Below are 23,086 nucleotides of genomic sequence, written 5' to 3'. Positions count from 1 at the left end.
TGGAAAATACAGAAGACAAACATTGAACAATCCACTTTAACTAAATTGAATCCAGCTACAACCTGACATAATCTACAGTTTTTACTAATCTATAATCTACATCCTCTGCCTACTGTTTGCAAAATCTGAGGCAGAGCTTCTAAAAAGTAGCACTAATAAGCAATTTTGTCAAGTGGCCTATATTTTTCAAAAGGAAATTTAAACAGATGCACAGAACTGAGTGGAACATAAAATTCTTGAGTATGCATTCAAGCAATTTTTGATGAGATAAACCAAATTATAACTTATAAACTAATGAAGGGAACTCAGATTCTTAAGAAAGCAAGCTACTATGAATCCTAGTGAACTCACTTGCTGCTCCATGCTCTCGATGGCTTTCCTCTTGTCATCCTGAAGTTCTTGCTTCTCCTTCTCTACTTCCATTAACTTTTTCTCCAATTGTGTCTGAAACTCCGCTGATTCTTTCAAACGAACTTCAATGTTCTTATGTACCTCCTCAGTTACCTTCATAAGCAGCCAGAAACAAGAGTAATAAAAATGATATGCAATACTTTTTCTAATTTAAATTAACTGGAACCAAACTAAAGTTACTATTTGTCTTATAACTAGAAGAATCCCTAAGAAGCTGATTACCCAAGCAGATACACCACATAAATCTAGAAACATAACTTCTCTTTCAACCTGGGTTTTTCATATTGAAATCTTAATCAAAGAGATTTCCCCTTCCAGCCTCATGTCCATTTGCCCAAATCTACTCAGTCTATTACTAAAAGGTATGTTCTTCACACACTGATATGGACTGATGCCAATCACAACAGGATTTTAAAAAATGGTGGCCTCTTTGTTATACTCTCCACAACAATGTATCTTTAATCTACTACAAAACCCTTTGAAGAAAATTTTCTATGACACATTAAGAACAAACGGTTCCATATAATCACACAGAAACTATGACACACTTATCTGAAGACTCTTGACTGAGGCTTGATAGCTTTCTACTATCTCTGATGACCCACTTGCCTCTATTCACATGTACCCACTTGTCAACTGTTATGTGGAACCATGCACATGCAGCAGATAACTCATACTCATTCTCCCCAATGTCTGATCTGTATCTATCCTGTGATTTTTAAGTTGTGTGGCTTTTGCTTTGATTTATTAGACCCAAGAACTTTTCCAAAAGTAAGAGCAGTGTCAGCCCAACCCACAGCACACTGCTTTATATAAGAGAAAGTTCTTAATTAAGGACAGTGTGAATTACACGTGCCTGTTTCTCCTTGTTCAAGGAGTCCTCTAAGCTGGTCACCATGGCTCGGTACTGCTCCACATTACTGGCACTTGTCTTGAGTCTCTCTTTCAAGTCATTGACCTGTTCTTCAGCCTGCCTGAGCTGACTTTTAAGATCATCAATGTCATCTCTGTCACCAGGCTGACCTGGAAGAAATAAAATGCCCTAGTAAAATATATACTTTCAATTAACGCTTTAAGTAATAATAAAGATGACTCCTATCAAGAGTACATGAAATCAGGATTAAAGCTAAAATTATCTATAAAGTATATTTTAATCCATAATCCACATTGAATACCAGAATAAAAACTAAGGCAGGCATGGTGGCACAGCCTTTACTTCCAGCACTTAGGGGGCAGGGGCAGATAGATTGCTGACTCAGGGTTGGCATGGTCTACATATAAGTTCTAGGCTGGCCAGAACCACGGAAGCTAGGGTCTGAGAAAGGAAGGGGAGAAAGAAAGAAAAATCTGAAAGTCTGCTGTTGTCTCATTGCTTCCAAAAATTCAAGTGTTTGAAATCTCATCACAAAAATTAAGATTATTTGAAAGAATATCGAATCAAATCCACAAACTACAGTTTATCTCAATATTTGTTTTAGCTAAAAAAAAAAAAAAAGGAAAATGATCAAACTCAAAGTTGAAAAGAATACTTTATAATAAAATATCAATAAGAGATTAGTAAAACATCTATTAAACACATATCAGACTTCTGTCATAAATATCATATATACATAACTTTTTTTCTTATTATTGGTAAAACTATGTAGAAAGATAATATGGAAACATAAGTTTTAAAATTGAAATGGCACATCTATATAAGACACCTTAATCAAATGAAGTATTTAATCCAAGAATACTAATGAACACAAATTAGGAGGTAAATACCAGAATAAAAACTAAGCCAGGGATAGTGGCACATGCCTCTAATTCCAGCACTTGGCAGTCAGTGGTAAGTAGATTGCTCATTCAGGATTAGCATGGTCTACATATAAGTTCTAGGCTGGACCTTATCAGATTTAGTAAAAACCTCTGTGGTGGTTTAAACGAGTCTGATCACCCATAGGCTCCAACATTTGTAACTGTCTTAGAGGGGTTATGGGTATAATATTGTTGGATTAGGTGTGTCACTGGGGGTAGGCTTTGAGGTTTCAAAAGTCAATGCCAGTCCTAGGGTCTCTCTCTCCCCCCAGGATCAAATCAGGATGCAGCTCTCAGATACTGTTCTAACACTGTGTCTGCTTATATGCTGCCATGCTCCCTGCCAGGACGATAATGGACTAATACTCTAGACCTCTAAGTATGCCTACAGTTAAATTCCTTTGTAAGAGCTGCTTTGGTCAGAATGTCTCCTCACAGCAATAACAACTCTAAGACAAGTTCTCATTTCAATCAATAAACAAATTTTAAGTATCGATAAATAGTTTTAGTGTTGCGGAGAACTTGTCTTACATGTTATGCTTTGGGTTTGATCCACAGAAAAATAAATATACCACTCCATACCCATAGATAGCTTCAAAGAGTAGAATAGAGTCAGAACACAGCTTAGCCTGGTGTCAAACAATTGTTTGAATTCCCAAGTCTTCCAAATTTATTATGAGCCCCAAATGAACTTTCCTATTTGGAAAGTAAAATGGTTTCTCCAGCCTTCATTAGCATGCATGAAGAGGGGATTTATTTTCAAGACAGATTGTAAACTGTAAGTCTTATCTGTTTTACTTAATGCTACACCAAGCTACTCTCTTTTCTCTTTACCTTTACCGGTTCTCTGTGTGGACTGAGAAGCAAGCTGGGCTTCCATATTATTAAGGTGCTGTTTCAGTGTAGCAATGTCCTTCTGAGAATTTTTTAACAGTTCTTTTGTGTTCAGATGAAGATTCATTTCTGTATCTAGCTGTCTCTTGGTATCTAAGAGTTGAACCTGTAAGAGACAAATGCATTAACACTATTACACTAGTAATAACACTAGTATAACACTAGTAACTAGATATTCAAAGCAGTATCCTAAGGATCTTAGAACCCTTGCTAAGCTAGAGTAGAACACCTGAAATTCTTAACAAGAGAAAGCACATGTTACAGTCATGGCTTCTACCATAGGAAAGAAAAGTATACCTAACTTACTGAAATAAGGCACTGGAATATGTCACAAGAAAATGATGAGACTTCAACAGATTCCCCGAATTGAGAACACAGACCTTGAACCTAGAAAGTTCCTGAAGACCAAAGCATCTCTAGTTCATGCTAGAGTGAAAGCACACTGAAAGCACCGTGGGGACAAACAGGCGGCATCTCTTCAATGACCAGCACATTAGTGATAAGTCTGTTTGTGAAATTATCACATATCACCAAAAGGCTCAGCATGAAGAGTGCCTAATACTGAAAATTAAGAGCTAAAAGTCACTAAAATACTCTCTGCAGCACAGAGCCAGTACTTTACAAAGGTCTTCCGTTAGTGCTGAAGAATAACTAGAGTTAAACCAAGCACCACTCTGGGCCTACTTACTTAGTACATCATTAAAAGCAACACTCAGACTATTTTTAGCTTTACTAGAAACTAAGGAAAACTCAGAAGAATACAAAACATCCAGTATCTAGATCCATGGTCAAAAACTCCTGGGACTACTGCTATTTGTTTTCCAACTAAAGTAGACAGGATCCTACTGATGGTTAATACCACTCACTTTGGCTGTAGGACAAAGAGGTCAACCTTGATTTGAACAGAAAACTGTTTCCCCAGAGGATACCTTACATTATATACCAGACAGTACTATGTGGGCTGCTGGGGAAAGAAAAGACATTAATGGGCTTAGCCAGTGCTAGACCCTCTGTGGTGTAATACTGATTTTGGTAAGAAGTGTCCACCAGTGCTACAATGGCATGATGGTTATAGGACAACAAACTGCTTTCTGATTTACAAGGCCTGCTCTACAGTAGGAATTTCATGCCTGGTACTGAAAACACAGTCAAAAGCTCAGGATTGGGAAGCTCACAGACCCGAGCTGGAAACTTACTGTAGTTGTCTAGCTAAATGGTCATGCTATCAAACTGCATTCTAAATAATTTGCTTTACACACTGCTTTTGTGCTGCTCTTAACTTTGGCCAGGAAAGCTTCTTTCTTGCAGTAGTGGTTAGTGCACACCTATAAGTGTTCAGCCATGCACAGGCCATCTATATCAAGTTCCTACCATCTGAGGCTCTGGAGATTTCTTGGAAGTGGAGGCAGAAAGAACAGAAGAGTGGCTGGATGGGAGGGAAGCTGTGAAATGCAGACTCTGGTCACACCATGGCTATTGTACATATCAACCTGAAGGAGCCGAGATTACCTATCTAGACAATACCTACCCAAGATCAAGCCAGTAAATTCTAGCATAGGTAAGGAAGAAACTACTGGCAGCTGCTAGCTGCTGAAGGAGGCAGAAATTGCTCTCCTTTGGGGATGTGGCTGCAGGTAGGTTACTACAATGGGCTTATGGGGATCACTAATTGGACTTGGGGGTTATTAATAAAATTAATAAAAGAAAATGAGAACAGAAAGTTGGGAGGCAGGCGAGGCGGGAGCAACAGTGGAAGTTGGAAGGAGGTAGTGAACAGATATGATTTATGTATTACATAAATGAACAGAGCTTTCAAAGAATAGAAATATTAAAAATTACCAGGCACATTTAAGATTCTGTAAAGAACAGTAGCTATAAAGTACACACACCCAGAAGCTGATACTCACATCTAGATTCCTCGTAAGCGTATGTCTTTGTTCCACCTCGTTTTCCAACTTCTTCTTCAGGTGAGAGATCTCATGCTCCAATTTTTCTATCTGGCTACTCAGCCTTTGTTTGGTTTCAGTCTCAGACCGCTCTAGTATGCCCTAATGGAAGAAGGCGTGAAGAATGCTTAACAGTACAGAAATTAAGCTATACAAACATTAGAAGCTATACAAAATTATGAGATTATAATCCATGATGAAGTCAGAATTGAGAAGATTGTCTTTATAGATATACAAAGGAAGTATTTTGGCCACTTTTCATATTAAAAAGTTTACTTCATATTAAATATTTAAGAGTGGTATGGGAGTGGGGGCAAGAAACATTAGAGTAGTTATACAGTACATAATTCTAAGACTCTAACATGTTAATTACTTTGTTTCAATCAATTCTCTTTCTGAGTTTCCTTTAGAGTATTTTTTTTTAGCACACCACCAATTTAAATCATCACTATAATGGATGAAAAAAAGTACTATAAAATTTTTAGTTAGGAAAATTAAGATACAAAAGATAATATCACTTCATGTACTTCTTATCTGTTTACCTGGATTGTTTGTAGATTAGTCAGCAACAAGTTCTGTCCCCTCTGTTCAGCTAACAAAGACTCTCTTTGCTGAGACAGACGAACTTCAGACAATTTAAGCATCTCTTTTTCCTTCTTCAAATTTTCTGCTCTTACCTTAAAATGAATGTTAAGTGAAAAAAATGTTAGGAAATACTGTGTCATACATACACTTACAAAATTAAAATAACATTTTCTTTACTATGTATTTGTTAGTATGATTTAGACTACCACTCCTGATCAAGTAAATATAATTCCCTGTTTCATGAACTAGAATATAAAGTTAAAACGATTGGACTTAACACTAATACTTATAATAGCTTAGCTCTAGCAAACTATTCTTTAAAAATAATATAATGCAAGCTGGAGAAACAGCTCAGTGGTCAAAAGTAGTTGGTGTTCTTCCAGATGTTCCAGCACCCATAATGGGCAGCTCATAACTGACTGTAACTGCAGCTCAAGGTGATCCAATGCCTTTGAACTCCGCAAGCATCTGAACTTACATACAGACACTCATTTACACAGTACAAAAAAAAAAAAAAAAAAAAAAAAAGGCAAAACAAAATCCAAAATATAAGTGTGTAACTATACCATAGTCAAATTAATACACTATAAATTATGTTTTATAAGCCAAAATAGTTTCTAAGGACTTCTTTTAAAGCAATTAACTAATCTAGTCAAAATGTCTTTCTTCCTTAAAGACTGCACTCTGTCTCAGGAAAGATGTAAAAGTAAGCTGAAACGAACCATTTTCAAAGTATTTAGATTTAGTCCTGAGTCATATTAATTATCAATCCTAACACTTAAAACCAACAGTTTGAAAAAAATGTTCCTATATTCCCATCACATAGTACAGTAAAATGCAATGTAGCAAACAAAAAAAAACCCAGTGTCTTCAAATCCTAACTAATCTATTTCTCATGACAAAAAGAGGCAAATTACTTACTAGCTTCTTTCTGTATCCATTTCTTATAAAAGAGATGACAAATAGTACCTAGCTTATAAGTAAAAGCCAAAAGTGATGGGTGTTAACTTTATCATAACTTTAGTTGATATTTAGTTGGGAACATTCTTTCTTTTTTTGTAAATGCTCAACTAAGATTTTATTTGAAGTCTTGCTTACATATATGTAAGCTATTTGGAAAACATGTAGTCTACACAACACTTTACTATGCTATTTCAACCAATAAAATTAAAGAAATAACTAGCGATATCAAATGTCAGTGAGAGGGTGTTGGCCTCACTTCTGCAACAGCTAGCTTCTCATTGGCTCCTCTCAAGTCTTGTGTCATCGTGTTGATGATCTGTTCCTGCTTCTGGGTCGTTGCAGTGAGTTTCTGATTTCTCTCTTGTAGAGATGTTATTTCTCGGCGATATCCTTCTACATTATCTTGTAGCATTTCATAACTGGGAATAAAGATGACCAGTTCTTAGGTCCTTGAATAATTTCACAGAAACTTAATTTCAAACAATTAAAAAGTGGCTTGTGTAATAATGTGCAACCTTCTATACTTCCCTTATTTAGCAGTTAAAATTGAAATTATATATAAGGAACTATTTCATATTGACAGATAAGATGATGATCACATGAAAGAAAGGCTCCAAAAATGGCAGTCATGGTAGCACAAACAATATGAGGATTGGGAGGCTGAGGCAGAATTGCCATAGGTCTGAGGCTAGACTGGTCTACTGATTATCAGGTTACCCAGGGGTATACAGTAAGAGACACAAACCCACAGTATCAGCACTGGGAGGCTGAGGCCGGACTGCCACCAGTTTGAGCATAGCCAAGTCTACTGATAGAGTACTGCACTGCCCAGAGGTATACAGTCAGACCCTGTCTCAAAAAATTCACTTCTCACTCTTCAGAAAGAGCTCCAGAAACAATGTCTCTCAATCTGAGGAAAGGAAACCAGCAGCATTGTCTTAAGTTTGCTCCTAGTCCTGACCAGGAGAATTCGCAGCCAATGTTAAGGAATGAAACATTAGTTTCCTTCTTGGAACACATTACATAGAAAACCAACACCATTGTAAATTAATTCTGGGACCTGACTGGTCAGAATACTGTGAGTGTGACATTTAATGACATTAATTCCTGAACAAAAGAAAGTTTACCGTTTAGAAGCAAAATCTAGCTGAGTAGAAATCTTGGTGTTTTGTGAGCGTAGGTCTGTGACTTGCTCTTGAAGTTTCTCTAGCTGCTCACTTTGAAGTTTTTCACTGTCTATTTTTTCTTTTTTATAGTTCTCAAAGATTTCCTGCAACTAAACATTGGAGATCATTAGATGATACTATTTTCACTGAAAATTCAACTTGAAACTAACCCACGACTCTAACCAGGCATATTCTTTACCTGTTTAAGAGCAGCCTTTGCTTCTACAGCCTCTGTGGATTCAATGACAGACACCGGAGCAGGAGTAGAAACAGTCTGTGATGTACTTGAACGTTTTGGAGTTGACACAAGAGAAATATCGTCTAAACTTGAAGCTTCAGAAAAATAAAAAAGACTGATGTTTTTGCTTGCTTTCTTTCATAAGTCAGTTTTAAGGATTATTTGCAAAAGCATCATTACTAAATTATGAAGTGGAATGTAAAGTATTACAAGATGTTTCAGAGAATGGATATATTAAAAACTATTAAAGATTGATGGCTCAGTGGGAAAAGCTGCCCAATAAGCTGAGTCTGATCCCTGGGCCTCACATGCTGTCAGGAGAAACCCATCAACTTCCACTAGTTATCCTGACCTCACACACACAGTAGCCTTCATGCATGCACACACACAAGCACACAAAGATAAAATGTAAAATAAAAAAAGGAAAAAATTGTTCCTCATTTTTTATTAGATGTAATTTATTATAAATTAAAATACTAAAACAAGAAAAACAAACCCTAATTCACTAAGACTAAAAAGTATGGTTTTTAACAATATTTTTTCTTAGTAGTGTCAAAATGATGCCTAAAAATCAATGTTATATACCTAATGTTATATACCTAAAAAATCAATGTATATAATTCTGTATATTATATACATCGACAACAACAATAGTTGAAGTCAATTTCTATATTAGAGTAGCAATTGCTTTTGTCACAAAACCAATTCACCAGTTAATTTCCAAAATATTGTCCTGTAATCACATAAAAATCTACCTTGTAATGGAATGGCCATTCCTGTTGTTTGTGATAATAAAATTCGGTACATGTCACGCTGACGAACTATAGAATCAACAAGCTGCATCTGATGTTGTCGTGACTCCCGGAGCTGTTCCAGTTCAGTGAGAGAGTTCTCAAGTTTATGCTGAAGTTCAGCAATTCTGCAAAAACCAAAGTCTTTGTCGGTCCATGTTCAGAAGGGAGTACAGTTTCTATTATAAGTCATTCAAACACTGTCTACCTTCATGTGCACGATTTTCATATTCTTTACTGTTGCTATTACAAGAATTCCTTCTTAAAATTCCCACCACAGAAGTAAGTACTTGTACTCATCAATAGCATCTGAAAGACTATTAAGCCTACTGAAACTTCAATCTTCCTGCTTTCAGTGCCATTCTTCCTTCCCTAACATCACCTCTATAAAACCCCAGTACTCTACTTGACTAATACTCAGACATCTTTTCCATGAAGATTTCTTTCTTGAAACTTAAGTGAAGTCTGCCAAGTTTCCTATTTTAGCACTAGTCATATTAAACTGAAGTTTATCTCCTTATTAAAAATAATTCCATAGTATTGTTGCTCAGAATTGTTTTTCTAAGCCTCTATACCTCCAGTATCCAACATATCAATAACTACTGCTTAACACACTGACATGGTCGCTGCTTACTTAGAGGAAGTTGTCTCTTGTTCTTCTCGTTCCCTGGTTTCCCCAAGTTCTCGAAGAGCAAATAGCAGACGCTGATTCTGCTGCTGAAGCTCTTCAATATTCCTATAAGACACTAGATGCTGCGAAATGACTTCAGACGAACTACTTATGTCCGCAGAGCTGACCTCCTCATCCCGAATCACATGGTTACCCCTTGCTTCTTCAAGTTCCATCAAAAGCACTCTAATCTAGAAACAAAAATTTAATGTTATAAAAATAGTATTACTACCTTTGGTTATGGGAACATCTGAAAGAAACAAAAATTTTAAATGACAGTATCACTTATTAAAAAAAAAAAAAAACCAACCAATGGTAATATATAGTATCTTAAAAAAACATCAAAATCTATCACTTTAGATGTTAAAAAAAAACTAAGAAAAAAATTTTAATGAAAGTTATTTTTAATATAAAGAAAAGTTACATAAAGTAGAAAAATAAAGTTTCAGAATCAAGGCTACTTTTTAAACAGGAAACTACAAGTAACTTATTTAGTGCTTGTTTTATATGGCAGGCAGAGGAAGAGCAGACATGGTGGTATGCACCTGAAATCCCAGCACTCAGGAAGATGAGGAAGGAGGCTGAGAATTCAGGGTTTAAACATGAAAAAGTCCTCTTCTCAAGGAACAGTAGTAACGAGTAATGCACAGTATAATCTAATTTTAGCAAAACCACACTTATACGTTCTGATATGCACTTATTGGTACATGTCACCAACAATGTGAAAGATCAATCAAAATCTCTGAGAAGACAATGACAAGACTGTAAGTGCTGGAGCATTCCTACTAAAGGACTGGAATCCTGTGCACCTTTCCTAAAGGCACTTCCTTAGACATTAAGATTCAGACATTACTAGGCAGTCAGCATTGCAAAGAAACCTGAAAATCACACATATGTTCTAACCTGTTGTGAAAGATCTTTTATTTGTATTTCCATTCTCTGGTTGTCCCTTTCAAGTACTGATGAATGTTTGTTGGCTTTATCAGTATCCTCTTGCAATCGCTGAATCTCCTTTAAAATATAAATGCAATGGAAAACTCAGTGTCACCAAGGATATATATCAAACAGTAGAAATATAATATGTATATGTTATATGACACTTAAGCATTTTCTACCCTTAACAAGTTGTCCAGTACAACTTTGCAAATAAGTATCAAATTCACATTTCACTACCAAATGACCCCAGAATATTTATGATTAGAAGGATCAATAGTAGTAACCATGGCTAGACTGAAACACATGAGATATCAAAATTAAATATGCTGGGTAAGACACAGAAGACCTGATTAAAAGTATACAGTAATTTGCAAAGAAGCAGCAATCAAAACTGTAGCCACTGAGTATGTGAGCAAAGTCTCTGCAGTTTCCTACTACGGCATCAGTGGTTTGAGGTGGAGTTTTGAGAACCCTCCCATTAGCACAAGATCAGATGGATTAAAGGAAAATCTGAGTTCTAGTTCCAATTTATGCATATTTAGGTTCATAGTTACTTTCACATAATTTTAAATACATCTTGGTAGTTCATACACCTTTAACTGCAAGAGGAAAAAATGTGAAAATAGAAGTACAGAAATAGGCACAAAAGACAGCACTCACAAACCTATCAAGTACAAGATGAATTGAGATGTAAAGTAGATGCAGTTGGGTTGCAATTAGAACCCTACAAATAAGATGAAGATTTATACTAGAAAACACATGATTCATGTTGTGGATAGAAAATTCCAGTTATTAAAATATACAGAAATGACTGTTAAGCCCTTCTATTATTATTACACGACAGTGAAGGAACAAGCTGGTTTGTAAGGTGGAATCTGCTATTCTAATTGATAAGTCTGTCGGCCATTAACCACCCACATGTACTTGGCATACCAAGATGATCAAGGCAATATCCTATTAACAGAGAAACTTAAAGATCTAATTGGTCCCAAGAGACCTCTCTGAAAATAGAAATACAAGGTTCATTTGTCAGACTGCCATCAGTTCCTTATGGCAAAGTGAGTAAAGTTACTCTGATTCAAAAGTCTTTATTAGCTACTTCTGAACGTCAGTGGCTTCTAAATTATAACACAAGATTAAATTCTGAATTAAGGATACAATTTACTCATATTCTCCAAGAGAAAAATAAATCAGTTAAGAATAGAAGATATAATTTTATTTATCTACATTTCCTCAATAAAGTTCTCTTAAATCTTCAAGAGTTCTCTGTAAAATGCTATACCGGTAGTAAAGGTAAACTGGAGAGTATAAACTCTCTTCTATCAGTAAGTAAGACATGCCCTCCAACAGCAAAAGGGTATTCATGAACTTGCAACTTTTAACATGGCAAAGGAGCTGTCATAAAATAACGCATACTAAGGCAGGCTAAATTTTTAACTGATATAAAAATCTGTGACCTAATAACAAACTATGATTATTTCTAGACAGGCTTATCAAAACCCTCTGAGAAAAAAAATGGTTATGCTAAATTAGCCAATGTCCTCCTAATGCACTATTAGAACATTTGAAGAGTGGTCCAAGGAGGTTTCTCTCTCAATCATCTTAACATATGTAAAAGCCTCTTACAATTTAGCTCAGTCACAGTAAAAATTTGTCATGGTGGGAGTGTAGTGTAAAGGCTCAAGCTTTTCTAGTGCAAAGACTTATAAAAAAAGTACCCAGTACAGATGTTTTATTAGTAGCTGTGCCTAAAGCTCAAGCTCAGCAATGGAACCAACCTTCATAGCTTGTTCAAGCTTTGCGGACAGACTGGCCACAGCTTTCTGCGCACGCTCATACTCTTCACGCTGGCGTTTCAAAATCGGTGCTTTGGCTTCCACTTCTTTTACTATCTCATCCAGATACTTATTAATCCTTTTATTTTCTAGTTTTTCCAAAAGCAACTGATCCTGGGTTTCCACATAGGCATTATACAGCTAGAAACAGAAAAGGTGGTCATCTCACTAAGTTGAAATGTAACTACAGGAGTATCTAGCCTATGGGGGCTCATAATAAACATCTCTTACCACTTACATAAAAGGAAGTATATGCTTTTTGCCACATATAACTACAAACCAAACAGTTAACAAGTTCATTTTTTATTTAGACTTATTTATTTTGATTATGTGTATGTGTCTGGTATCTGTATGTGTGTGTGTGTGTGTGTTTGGGGAGGGGGGAGCATGACTACGTTCATTTCAGAGAATGTACATAAGGAGGCCAGAAGGTGACAGACGCACTTGAGCTGGGGAAAGTTATTGTGAACTGCTGGACGTGGGTACTGGGAATTGCACTTGGGACCTCTCAAGAACAGTAGGTACTTTTAACCACTGAGGTGCCTCTTCAGCCCAGCACCCCCTCCTTTATTTTTAAAACATTTATTATTATATGTGTGTGAAAAATGTATCTATGAGTGCAGGTGCATGCCCCAGTGTGTATGTGGAGGTCAGATGACAACATCTGTGAGCTGCTTCTCTCAACACAGGTTTTGAGGACAGAAATAATCTTTGAGAATGCCAGCTGAAGTGTTACTCATGGAAGTGCCTCACTGGCCAAAGAAAACCTCTTTAAAAAAATCACCTGCTAATCATCAGGTAATTAGATAAATCGGGGGAGGAGGAGATAAATTTCAGAGATGCCTGAGCACTTCTGTAATAATGAAACATAATCTAGTATCATTCTTACCTCAGTTAATTTCATGCCAGGCTTTACAATTTTAGCTACGGCTGCTGCGGTAGGAGACATGGCTGCAAGCTCTTCTTCAGACAATATAGCTCCTGTGCAAACACAATTTTTTTTTTTTTGGCCTTTTTGCAATATTGCAAAACTGAAAGCCACTAATGAATATTTCCAGTGAAGGAATAGTGATATTAATTTTATTTTTTACTTATATTTTAAATAACACTAATATGGCGACCACACAATTAAAAATAACTGTTCTAGAAATTAATAATATTGTGATCAAATGCTATTTATATCTGATGATGCTGTAAAGACAGTGTATTATTTTTCAAATAAGTTTTCTATATTGCAGCATAAAACAGAAATGGTGTTATTTTAATTTAAGCTACCACATAGATATGTTCAAGCAGCTCAAGGAATTAACAAGTGTCTTAGTCACACCTTTACGTTTTGTAGCGGAAAGCAGGTCATTTGCATTCTCTAATTCCTTTTCCAATTTTCCTATTTTCTCAAGCATTTCTTTTTCCATTTGATCTTTAGATTCTTCCACTTGTAGAAGATGATCTTGTATTGTTTTGTTGGCTAAACATTTTAAAAGACAGAATATTGAAAACCATCATTAAAAAATTGTAGTTACTAACTAAAACACATTAAGAATCTTTCCTCCTGGAGACAACATTAAATTCTAGAGGCTACACTTGATGATTATCCACTCAAAACCTGGCTCTACTTGTCAGCCTTTAAATGTTTCGGTCTGATGAGTCTAGCTGAGCCTCTTTTTAGTATTTCTCACCAACAAAACCACAAGAGAGCATGAATAGCAGAGAGGACCACTATGTACATCTTTGGAATCAATTTTGACCTTTAGTTTAAAATAGAAGAAACAAATAGAAAAGATAAATAAACACAAAGATACAGATCATAAACATTGTTGGCCTTCCATTTCCCTGATTCCATCTGTTAGATTCAGCTGTGGCTTGAAAATAATCAGAAAAAAAAAAGCTGTATGTGTACTGAAAATGCAGACCATTTTCTCATCCTCACCAAAACAATAAAGCAGGCCCTACTTACACTGCATGAAGTGCTGTGAATAACCTAAAGCTGAGTTATGAAGACTGGCAATGTGTGCAGGTTACAAGAAAGTCCTACACCACTTTAAATAAGAGAACTAAGGATCTTTAAGTATTCTTGGTGGGTCCTGGTACCAATTTTTGAGATATAAGTTTATCTACATATGCTTAAAATAATATTTTCCTTGACTTTTCTTCAGTTTTTGGCACAATTTAACTGCAAAACTGTAGTTTTTCTAGGTTGAAATTTCAACAAGGAATCATTGCTGAATCTAAGAGCCTACAACCTACCTAAAAGCCTAAGGCTTATATCAAGGTCCAGGTACGTAATTTAAATGAATAATCACTTGGAATACATGAGGTTTGTCATGTGATGTAGTTCAGTGTCTCTAGATTACATACGGATTACTATTTAACACTGCATACCCACTATGGGATGACTGACTAAACACGCGCACACACAGACTGACAGTGTAAGAGAGTACACAAAATGTCTAAGACGAAGGAGAAAAACAAACCACCAGCTCAGCATCTGTATTTCTAAATATACTACTTGCTTTAAAATAGAATTCCAATCTTCTTAGCCTAGGCTCCTTCTTCTACATGAAATGTTCTGGTTGAAGCCAATCCTTATTTTAAATTAAATCAGTGACACAAATTTGAAGAAATGTACAAGGCCACATTATCACGCTCTGAGTTTTACCTTCTCCAGCTTCTTTGAGCAGTTTGTGCAGCTCATCCACTGCCCGAGTTAGTTCATTACTCTTTGCCTCCGAGTCATCAGCAGCGCTCTGCAAGGTAATCATAAAGTCAACAGCAGCCAGGAATCCAACACCAGGATACTAATGTGTGTGCTGGAGGACTTACCTTGTATAGATTAGACAGCTTTATGTGAGCATTTAATTCGTTGTGGAATTTCTCTTCCATGCTGGCCTGCTGTTCTTTGGCCTAAAAACAAAGTAAAAGCTCAATTTTATATGTGTATACTAGCAAGTACAGCTTGAATATTTAAGATATTTGTGAAACATCAAGACAGGAAGACTACATTTGTAAAGACTACACATGAAACTGATTTCTGATAGTAAATTACTTTGAGAATCAAATAGTACTTTTCAAGCAAAATAATAAAATTACAATGAACTCGCACTGGTTTTGTACCTAGTACTTAGTCTAGAGCACGTAACTGCTATTTATGATTCTATCAGCATAGAGAACATTTGGAGCCATTCTGACTGTTTTATTGGTGTTGGCAAAAGATGAGAACATGGTCTCTGACAGGTATGATAGTACAGGCTTACAATCCTATCATTAATTTAAGAGCTGAGGATTATGAATTTGAAGGCAGCTTGAGGCTATAGAAGCGGGGTCACTATTTTGCCAAATCACACAAATATACATGCCTTCATAATTTTGTAATGAAACTTATTTTAGGGATTGGCACATAGCTCCGTTGGTAGAATCTTGACTAGTGTGCTGACCCCAGCATTGTATAAAAACCAGTGTGACGGGAGTACACCTCTAACCCCAGAACTCTGTAGGTGGAAACAGAAGTTTTAAGAGTTCAAAGCTATCCTCGGCTACACTGCAAGCCTTAAGGCCAGCCCAGGGAGATCAGACTAAAGCAAAACACCATACCACCACAACAAAATCAAAACAATAAAAATATTCTTAAGTGGTTATCATATACCTCTTTTAATTTTGTCAACAAATCCTCTACATGTTTCTGAAGATGTTCGTTTGATGTTTTCAAGCCATTCATCTGTTCTTCCAGTCTCAAAACCTATAAACAAATGGGGAGTCAAAACAACTGAGTTCATTTGATATGAAGTTTGTACTGTCAAAACTAAAATATATCCCCTCAAAAAAAAAAAAAAAAAAAAAAAAAAAAAAGGGAAATCTATACTACATAGGCATGACTAAGAAAATGTGGTTATAAGACAGCATTCCTGTCACCAGCATGCAATAAAATTCCTTTAGCATACATTCCAGCCTCCACAATGTTCCTGCTGTCCACTGTGTCTACTGAGTATGTAATTTAAAAGCCCAGTGGAATCTTAAGTCTACCTACAACGATACTTGACTTCATCACTGTGATCTTTACCACCGGAGAACAGTGCTCTACCTTCAAACAGGCAATGCCACCGAGAGTGCTTGGTCCCCAGCAGCAGGAGAAAGACCTTTAGTTCAGACAGTGGATATAACTCAAAACGGTTTACTTTTGAGGAAATCCACTGAAAAGAATCTCATAAAAGTGTAAGTTTCAGATAATATTAAGATCAGACTACTGTATTTGGTGAGAGAAGGCAAACACAATCCATCACCTCATGATGGCAGCCAGTCCTTTCTCAGTATATGACCTGGACACAGTCTCTTGAAAATCATCTCAGAGAAGACTCCTGAACCTTGTTGGAGGTCCATACTAAGTTCCTTACCGCCTACACTGTGGAAAAATCGCAGGGCTTCTCTTAAGAGAGCTGTTCCACATGTCTGGAAGTGTTTGCCCACTATAAACCCTCAAAGTAAATCTCACCAGGAGTAATCCTCCTCAGAAGTAACATTTTGGGCCCTGGAGATGATGCAACAAGAATTCCCTACCACAAAACCTTTGTTGTTCTTCCTCTTTTCCATAGGCCTTATCTCTGTTCATGCATAACAAGATTTTATAATTGACACCATCTTCAGCCAGCTTAGGTGAACATTGGACATGCTACTACGTCAAATACAAATCCTTGTGTGGTCTGAGAGATACTCTAGTTTACCACATGACAAACAGATATTGCAAATGATTACCCATTCATTCAAATTACATTCTTGGACCTTTAGACAGGCTTTAGGTATTTATACAGGTTTTAGGCTTTTAGACTCACTCATAAATTCCTTGTTAAAATTTCCAACTAGCAAAAACTACAAACAGTGTAGTTAAATTATGTCCAAAACTGAAGAAAATGCAAGTAAAAGATAATTTTAACCATAAATAAGCTTTTAATTCTAATTCTACTGTCATTAGCATAAAGCCACACAATCACTTAATACTAGAGTACAAGGTTGATACTAAAAAGTCTTCCATATTAGTCATCCCGTAGTGAATAAATAAGGATTCCACAGGGAATTATCTGGTTTGGGCCCTTAGGATGTATTTTTATGTAAGAAGGAATTAACAATAATCAAACCTATCCAGAACAACTCAATATTTCAATGATTGGAAAATAAGGCTAATGTTGTTGAGAAATTTTAATGGTACTACTGTTGTTCCAACCACAAATTTGACATTGTTTTAATTTTCCAGCAAGTGCACATGCTTTTAAATGGTTTCTCTGTGGAGTACTTCCTTTGCCACAATTTTAAATTAGGTTACAATCAGAAATCTGTTGAACATTAACTATTGTAACTGACTCTACTGAAAAGATTAGTCCTGATCCAAAAACTTTTTTTGCCGGGCAGTGGTGGTGCACACCTTTAATCCCAGCACTTGGAGGCAGAGGCAGGCGGATTTCTGAGTTTGAGGCCAGCCTGGTCTACAGAGTGAGTTCCAGGACAGCCAGAACTACACAGAGAAAGCCTGTCTCAAAAAACAAAACAAAAACAAAAATCAAAATAAAAAAACAACCAAAAAACCAAAAACATTTTTCAAACTCCTAGTCAAAAGTTGTTTTAGGTAAGATGATCACTGTGGACTCTGATCTACACAGTGAGAAGTGTGTTTAACAGCAGCTCCCAGGGTAAACATAGGTGGAACTGAAGAAACTACAAGGCCTAGTGCAAGAAATCAACAAATGAGTTAAAACATGGAGACTCTTCTTACAGGTCAACCTTTACTTGATGCTCATTTCTTTATTTGACTTTAAATGGCTTTGTCATTAAACATATTTTAGTCTTTTGGAATTAACATAGTAATCATGTATTGCATTCTCTTAATGTTTGCATGCAACCATTCAGTGCACCAAATGTCCCACTTCTGTAAGAATAACAAGAACAGACCAATTGACTGAACTTACATCATTATAGTAACAAGAGAGAGGAGCAAAGTCTCTGGGTTTATTGTCTCTCCAATTGATAAGACTGACCAAAAAAAAAGGAAATTAAATAAACAAGAGTTCATTAGCCTGATCCTGTCTTTGTACTTTAAATTTCCATTGTCATACAATGCAAATTAACAGTGTACTGTAAGTCAAAATAGAGAAAAATCAACTGATGGAGCATGTTTGAACATAATTCACAAAAAGGGGCTACTTCTAAATGTTATCTTTGGAAAGAAAGGTTTATTATTCGAGCGGGTGGTATAAAATGTCACTATAAAATCCTCTAAACATTCCCCTAGGTCAAAGTTGAGCTCTGCTGTCACATGCAACACAAGTTTTATAACTGAGGAGGTATCTGTCACTTACTGATGTACAAAGGCCAACTCTAACATAAGGAAGGTAATTTTACTACTCACCTCTTCTTTTTTGTTTTCGAGATTACACTTAAGTTCCAAGATTTCATTTCCTTTTTCTCTTCCTAGAGCCAACAGCTCATCAGTTTTGGTTTTCAACTCTGTGTTCAGCCATGAATTCTGATTGTGTAGCAATTCCTTTTCTTGCTCTAAGCGTTTTTCTCGGTACTAAAAGAAATTTTTAAAGTAGTATTTAACTATTTTAAATAAATGTAGCTCAGGGACACATGATCTTTATTTCAGAGTAGAAATTAGATTATTAAGTAAGATAACACAAAAATACAGTAACAAATAGATGATTAGGCATTTGAGTCTTCGTTTATTTGGAGTCAGTATTACTTGCCTTTACAGCAACATCAGAAGCTTGAAGTTCATCCAGCTTTAACTGAAGTTCACCCTTTGTCGTATTGCTTTCTTTAAGTTTTTCATTTAGACGTTTAACATCCTCTAGAAAGGAAGGTGAGAGTGAGCATTTGAAAATAATGACTAGCTAACACTTGCAGATAGAAAGTAACAAAATATATTAGAGATATAAACCTTTAACACAAAATGCTTTTCAACACCCTGGTTTAGCTTGTTTCTGTTATATTACAAACTAAATTTGTATTAAAACCCTTTTTATTTTATTAAAACCATTTAAGTTAAGAGGTAATGAGAAATATAAAAATTGTCTATTAAAAATGTACACATTTAATTTTTTCTGTTCAATAATCATATTTTTATGAATCTAATTCATTTAATCCTAATGACCACCATTTAATCCTAATGACCACCAGTTAGCTAATCAACACAATCAGCAGCCACTCGAAAGTCACTTCCTTCTAAAAACCCAGTTCCAAGCTGAGCATTACTACACACATAAACATGTGAGCGTTCTTCCTATTTACAGAAATTAAATTTTTAAAAGTCCAAAGGCAAGTATCAATAACTGTTTAAAGTTCATTTTTGACAAATATGACAAACATGGTATGGTGATACATTTTATATTCCTGTCTCCAAAATTAAGTATTTTTTCTGTTTAAAAAAATTTTTAGACCATTTTATACCGGTCTAATGAACTTTAGTAGTTTCTGTCCAGTGTTCTCCCGTATCTCCTTTCTTTTTCTGCGAATAGCCTTCTTCATAGCGAGTCTGTCTATACTCTGACCTCTGCCAACCTTCTCGTGGCTTCTTTTCATGGTCCACTGAGTTTAATTATAGTTGCTCCCACTCCTGAACTCACTGCAACATGAACATGTGCTACTTGGGCCACACTTGCAAGAGACTGGGCCTGCCAATCTCATCATGGAAGGGTGTGGGGCCCATGAGGGCCACCCCTCCCTGAGGTACTGGCAGTTAATGGTTGCTGAGGGAGTGTGTCCTTTACAGTGTGCACTCAGGTAAGCTGCCCATTCTCTAGTTTGATTTATTCTTTTATTTATTTTCTAGACAGGGTTTCTCTATATAGGCCTGGCTGCCCTAAAACTATGTAGAACAGGTTGGCTTCAAACTCAGGTCTACCTGCCACTGAATCCTAAGTACTGGGATTTAAATGCAGGTGACATGACACCTGGCCAATGTCTTGATAATGGCTAGAGATATGGAAGGAACAACAGTATTTTTAAACTGAACTTTCACACTGAAGAAACAGAACAACAACAAAAAAATACAACATCAGAAGCAACTCCTGGCACCAACAATAACAAAGAATGCAGTTAAAGGCATAAATATGTTTTCATACCTGTTAAATATTCAACTTCCTGAGATAACCTCTCATTGGTTCTGATTAAATCTCTTTTTTCAGCTTCTAACTCTTCCTTTGTTCTTGTAAACTGACTCTGTCATATCAAGAAATAGCAAGTTCAAGAACATAAGTTAAACAATCAATACAAGTATTTGAACCATCAATTCAACTAACATGAAGCAGTCACTTAAAAATGCTTTCTTTCCTTATAACTTGAGTATCAACAAATTAAAGTATTCCTAATCATAACACCTCTATTTTTGAGTTTTAAATTCTTTTTTCCTAGGCTTATGAATGCATGTCACTCATCACACCGAAGTGTCCTAATTATTCATATAGCCTTTATATTTAGGTATTTAATAGATAATATGCATGACTTAAAAAATCAATTGTGGGAACAATCACGCATTTGTGTTTGGGTTTTATTTCTTCTTGAGAGGTTCCTTACGAGGCTTTTAGAGTTATAAGCAACAATACCAATCACTTAACCAACAACTGAACACTTAGAATGGGCCAGGGGAACATGCCAACACATGGATGTGAAACAATTATCTTACTATTGCTTTAACCTGTATTTTTTTGTTACTACAAACATTTTGTGCTCTCATTCATTACTTATGCAATATACTTCCTTTGTATGTATTTTTCTTGTAACAGTTTCCTTACCACTTGAAAGAAGTCATATATTATAAACAGACTTAATGGCTTATATGCATATTTTTATGTGAAGAACTAAACTTCAAATGCAAAATTTTAAATTTTCTGTTATAAGCTGAGAAACATTTATGTACCTACTAATCATTTATACATATTTCCTTTGTCTCTCTCTAATGTTTTTAAAAAAGATTTATTTACTTAGAAAGAGACCCTAACTCAAAAAGATTAAGACCACCCTCAAAACAAGGGCCAGAGCCATGGCTCAGGGAACAAAGGTCCTGTTGCTAATTCTTGATTGGTTTCGACTCATTGAGGTAACGTTTCAACTGAACTTAGAGTTCACTAAGACAGCTGTCTTTATAGTCTAGTTCAGGGGATCACTTAGTCCTTCCTGCCCTGAAATTACAAAATGGCAACCATACCCACCAAACACTTGTGGGTTTTAGGGATTCAAACTCTGGTTTTCAAGCCTGATGTATATGATTTAAGTGCTGAGCGTAAGTCCTTAAAATGCTTTCACACTTAGAAACCTCTTTTAAATAAAACTGTTAATATAAGTGTGTAACACATATAGATAAAACCATATCAAATGATGACTATAATTAAGTGAATGAATCTCATTTATTTTATCAGAGTAGGTAAGAAATCTATTTTACCAAGTAATAACACAATATAATGTTATTAACAAGAACCCTTATATACATTCAATTGTGAGACTTTTTCATTCTTATGAAACATAAGACATATTTATTCCTTCAACCTGCCAATCAGCTTTATCTCTGTCTCCATATATCTGACTAATTGCTTAGATGACTCTAGACAAGCCACATCGTTTCTCAGTGTATGGCTTATTCACATGTTCTCTATATTTGCACATAACATTTTTTTTTAAGACCAAAGCACACAGCAGTTTTCTTTATCCATTTGTCTGTGACTAACTACAGGTTGTTTCCAAACTTTTGGCTACTTTGATCCATGCAGCAAAAAACATGGATGAGTAAGCCTACCTTTACAATGTAGAGATTCCTCTGAATATTATACCCAGGAGAAGAACTGCTAGGTTACAGGATAGTTCTATATTTAGTTTATGAACCTCTATATTGTTTTTCACATTGGTTGTATCAAGCTACACATAAATCAGCAATGTACAATCAGCAATAAATAAAAATTGTTCTCTTTTCTCTGTATTCCTGCCAATATATCTTTAATAACCATGTGTTATTACCAAACTGTGTGTTCATGTATTTTCTTACTTCTTTTATAATTAACAAATGAGACCTCTTTCATATACCTGATCATTTCTGTCTTCTTTGAAAATTAAGTCATGTCTTTTGTCCACTTTCAAAGAAAATTACTTATTTCTACTATTCTTTATAAAAGTTGGATATTAGGCCCTTATCATATAAGTGGCTTACAGCTATTTCTCTGCCCCCTATTCCTGGTAGCTACTGTTTTGCTTTATTTCCTTTGTAGCACACAAGGTCTTTTGTTTGCTATGGTCATAATTATTTTTGTTCTTATGGCTTAAACATTTGGTGTGATTTCCAAAAAGACCATTGTCAAATTCAAAGTTTTGCCCCTGCTGTCATCCAGTTTTATAGTTCCAAGAAAAATAGATTAAAAGACAAAACAAAACCCATCACCACCAAACCAATTTTCTGTTGATGGTACTCCATATTCATTGTTGTATTTTGTATTTCTAGGCAACACTATTATTCACTAGAACAACAATTTCCATCTTTTGTTCTCTAGTGTCCTTGTAAAACATTAACAGGGAGTATATATTTATTAATTCTCAGCCCTAACTCTGTTGGTCTCTACTCCTATTTTATGTCAACATAAGACCAAATTATTGGGTTACTATACTGTGTATTATAAATCTGAAATCAAGAAATCTCATACATTCAACTCTGTTGTTATTTCTCAGCACTGCTTTGCCTATTCAGGGTTATTCTTTGGTTCTATGCAAACTTTAGAATTATTCCTTCCTCTTCAGTTAAGAGTGCTTCTGAAATCTGGTTAAGAATTATGTGTGGCTCAAGCTTGTAATACTAATAACCTAGGAGGCTCTGACAGGAGGATAATA

At 35.7% G+C, this 23,086-nt stretch overlaps 1 protein-coding gene across 1 annotated transcript in view; it reads right to left on the bottom strand.

Moving 5' to 3' along the window:
• The window catches only part of Tpr (translocated promoter region, nuclear basket protein), a 57,530-nt gene that overhangs the window by 27,904 nt on the left and 6,540 nt on the right, over positions 1-23,086 (bottom strand). The window contains exons 5-24 of the mRNA XM_034513043.2: positions 20,341-20,437; positions 18,964-19,067; positions 18,624-18,788; positions 15,876-15,968; positions 15,056-15,136; positions 14,892-14,979; positions 13,560-13,700; positions 13,122-13,213; positions 12,176-12,373; positions 10,365-10,472; positions 9,426-9,652; positions 8,756-8,919; positions 7,962-8,095; positions 7,724-7,872; positions 6,853-7,015; positions 5,591-5,725; positions 5,010-5,150; positions 3,043-3,208; positions 1,268-1,434; positions 352-504 (exon numbers count right to left, since the gene is read on the bottom strand). Coding sequence (XP_034368934.1) covers positions 352-504; positions 1,268-1,434; positions 3,043-3,208; positions 5,010-5,150; positions 5,591-5,725; positions 6,853-7,015; positions 7,724-7,872; positions 7,962-8,095; positions 8,756-8,919; positions 9,426-9,652; positions 10,365-10,472; positions 12,176-12,373; positions 13,122-13,213; positions 13,560-13,700; positions 14,892-14,979; positions 15,056-15,136; positions 15,876-15,968; positions 18,624-18,788; positions 18,964-19,067; positions 20,341-20,437 — 2,766 coding nt within the window. The remainder of the gene's footprint in view (positions 1-351; positions 505-1,267; positions 1,435-3,042; positions 3,209-5,009; positions 5,151-5,590; positions 5,726-6,852; positions 7,016-7,723; positions 7,873-7,961; positions 8,096-8,755; positions 8,920-9,425; positions 9,653-10,364; positions 10,473-12,175; positions 12,374-13,121; positions 13,214-13,559; positions 13,701-14,891; positions 14,980-15,055; positions 15,137-15,875; positions 15,969-18,623; positions 18,789-18,963; positions 19,068-20,340; positions 20,438-23,086) is intronic.

Source organism: Arvicanthis niloticus, chromosome 10 (genome assembly GCF_011762505.2).
Source record: "Arvicanthis niloticus isolate mArvNil1 chromosome 10, mArvNil1.pat.X, whole genome shotgun sequence".
NCBI lineage: Eukaryota > Metazoa > Chordata > Mammalia > Rodentia > Muridae > Arvicanthis > Arvicanthis niloticus.
Note: the sequence above shows the minus strand (reverse complement) of the source record. Positions and strands in the feature narration are given on the sequence as shown.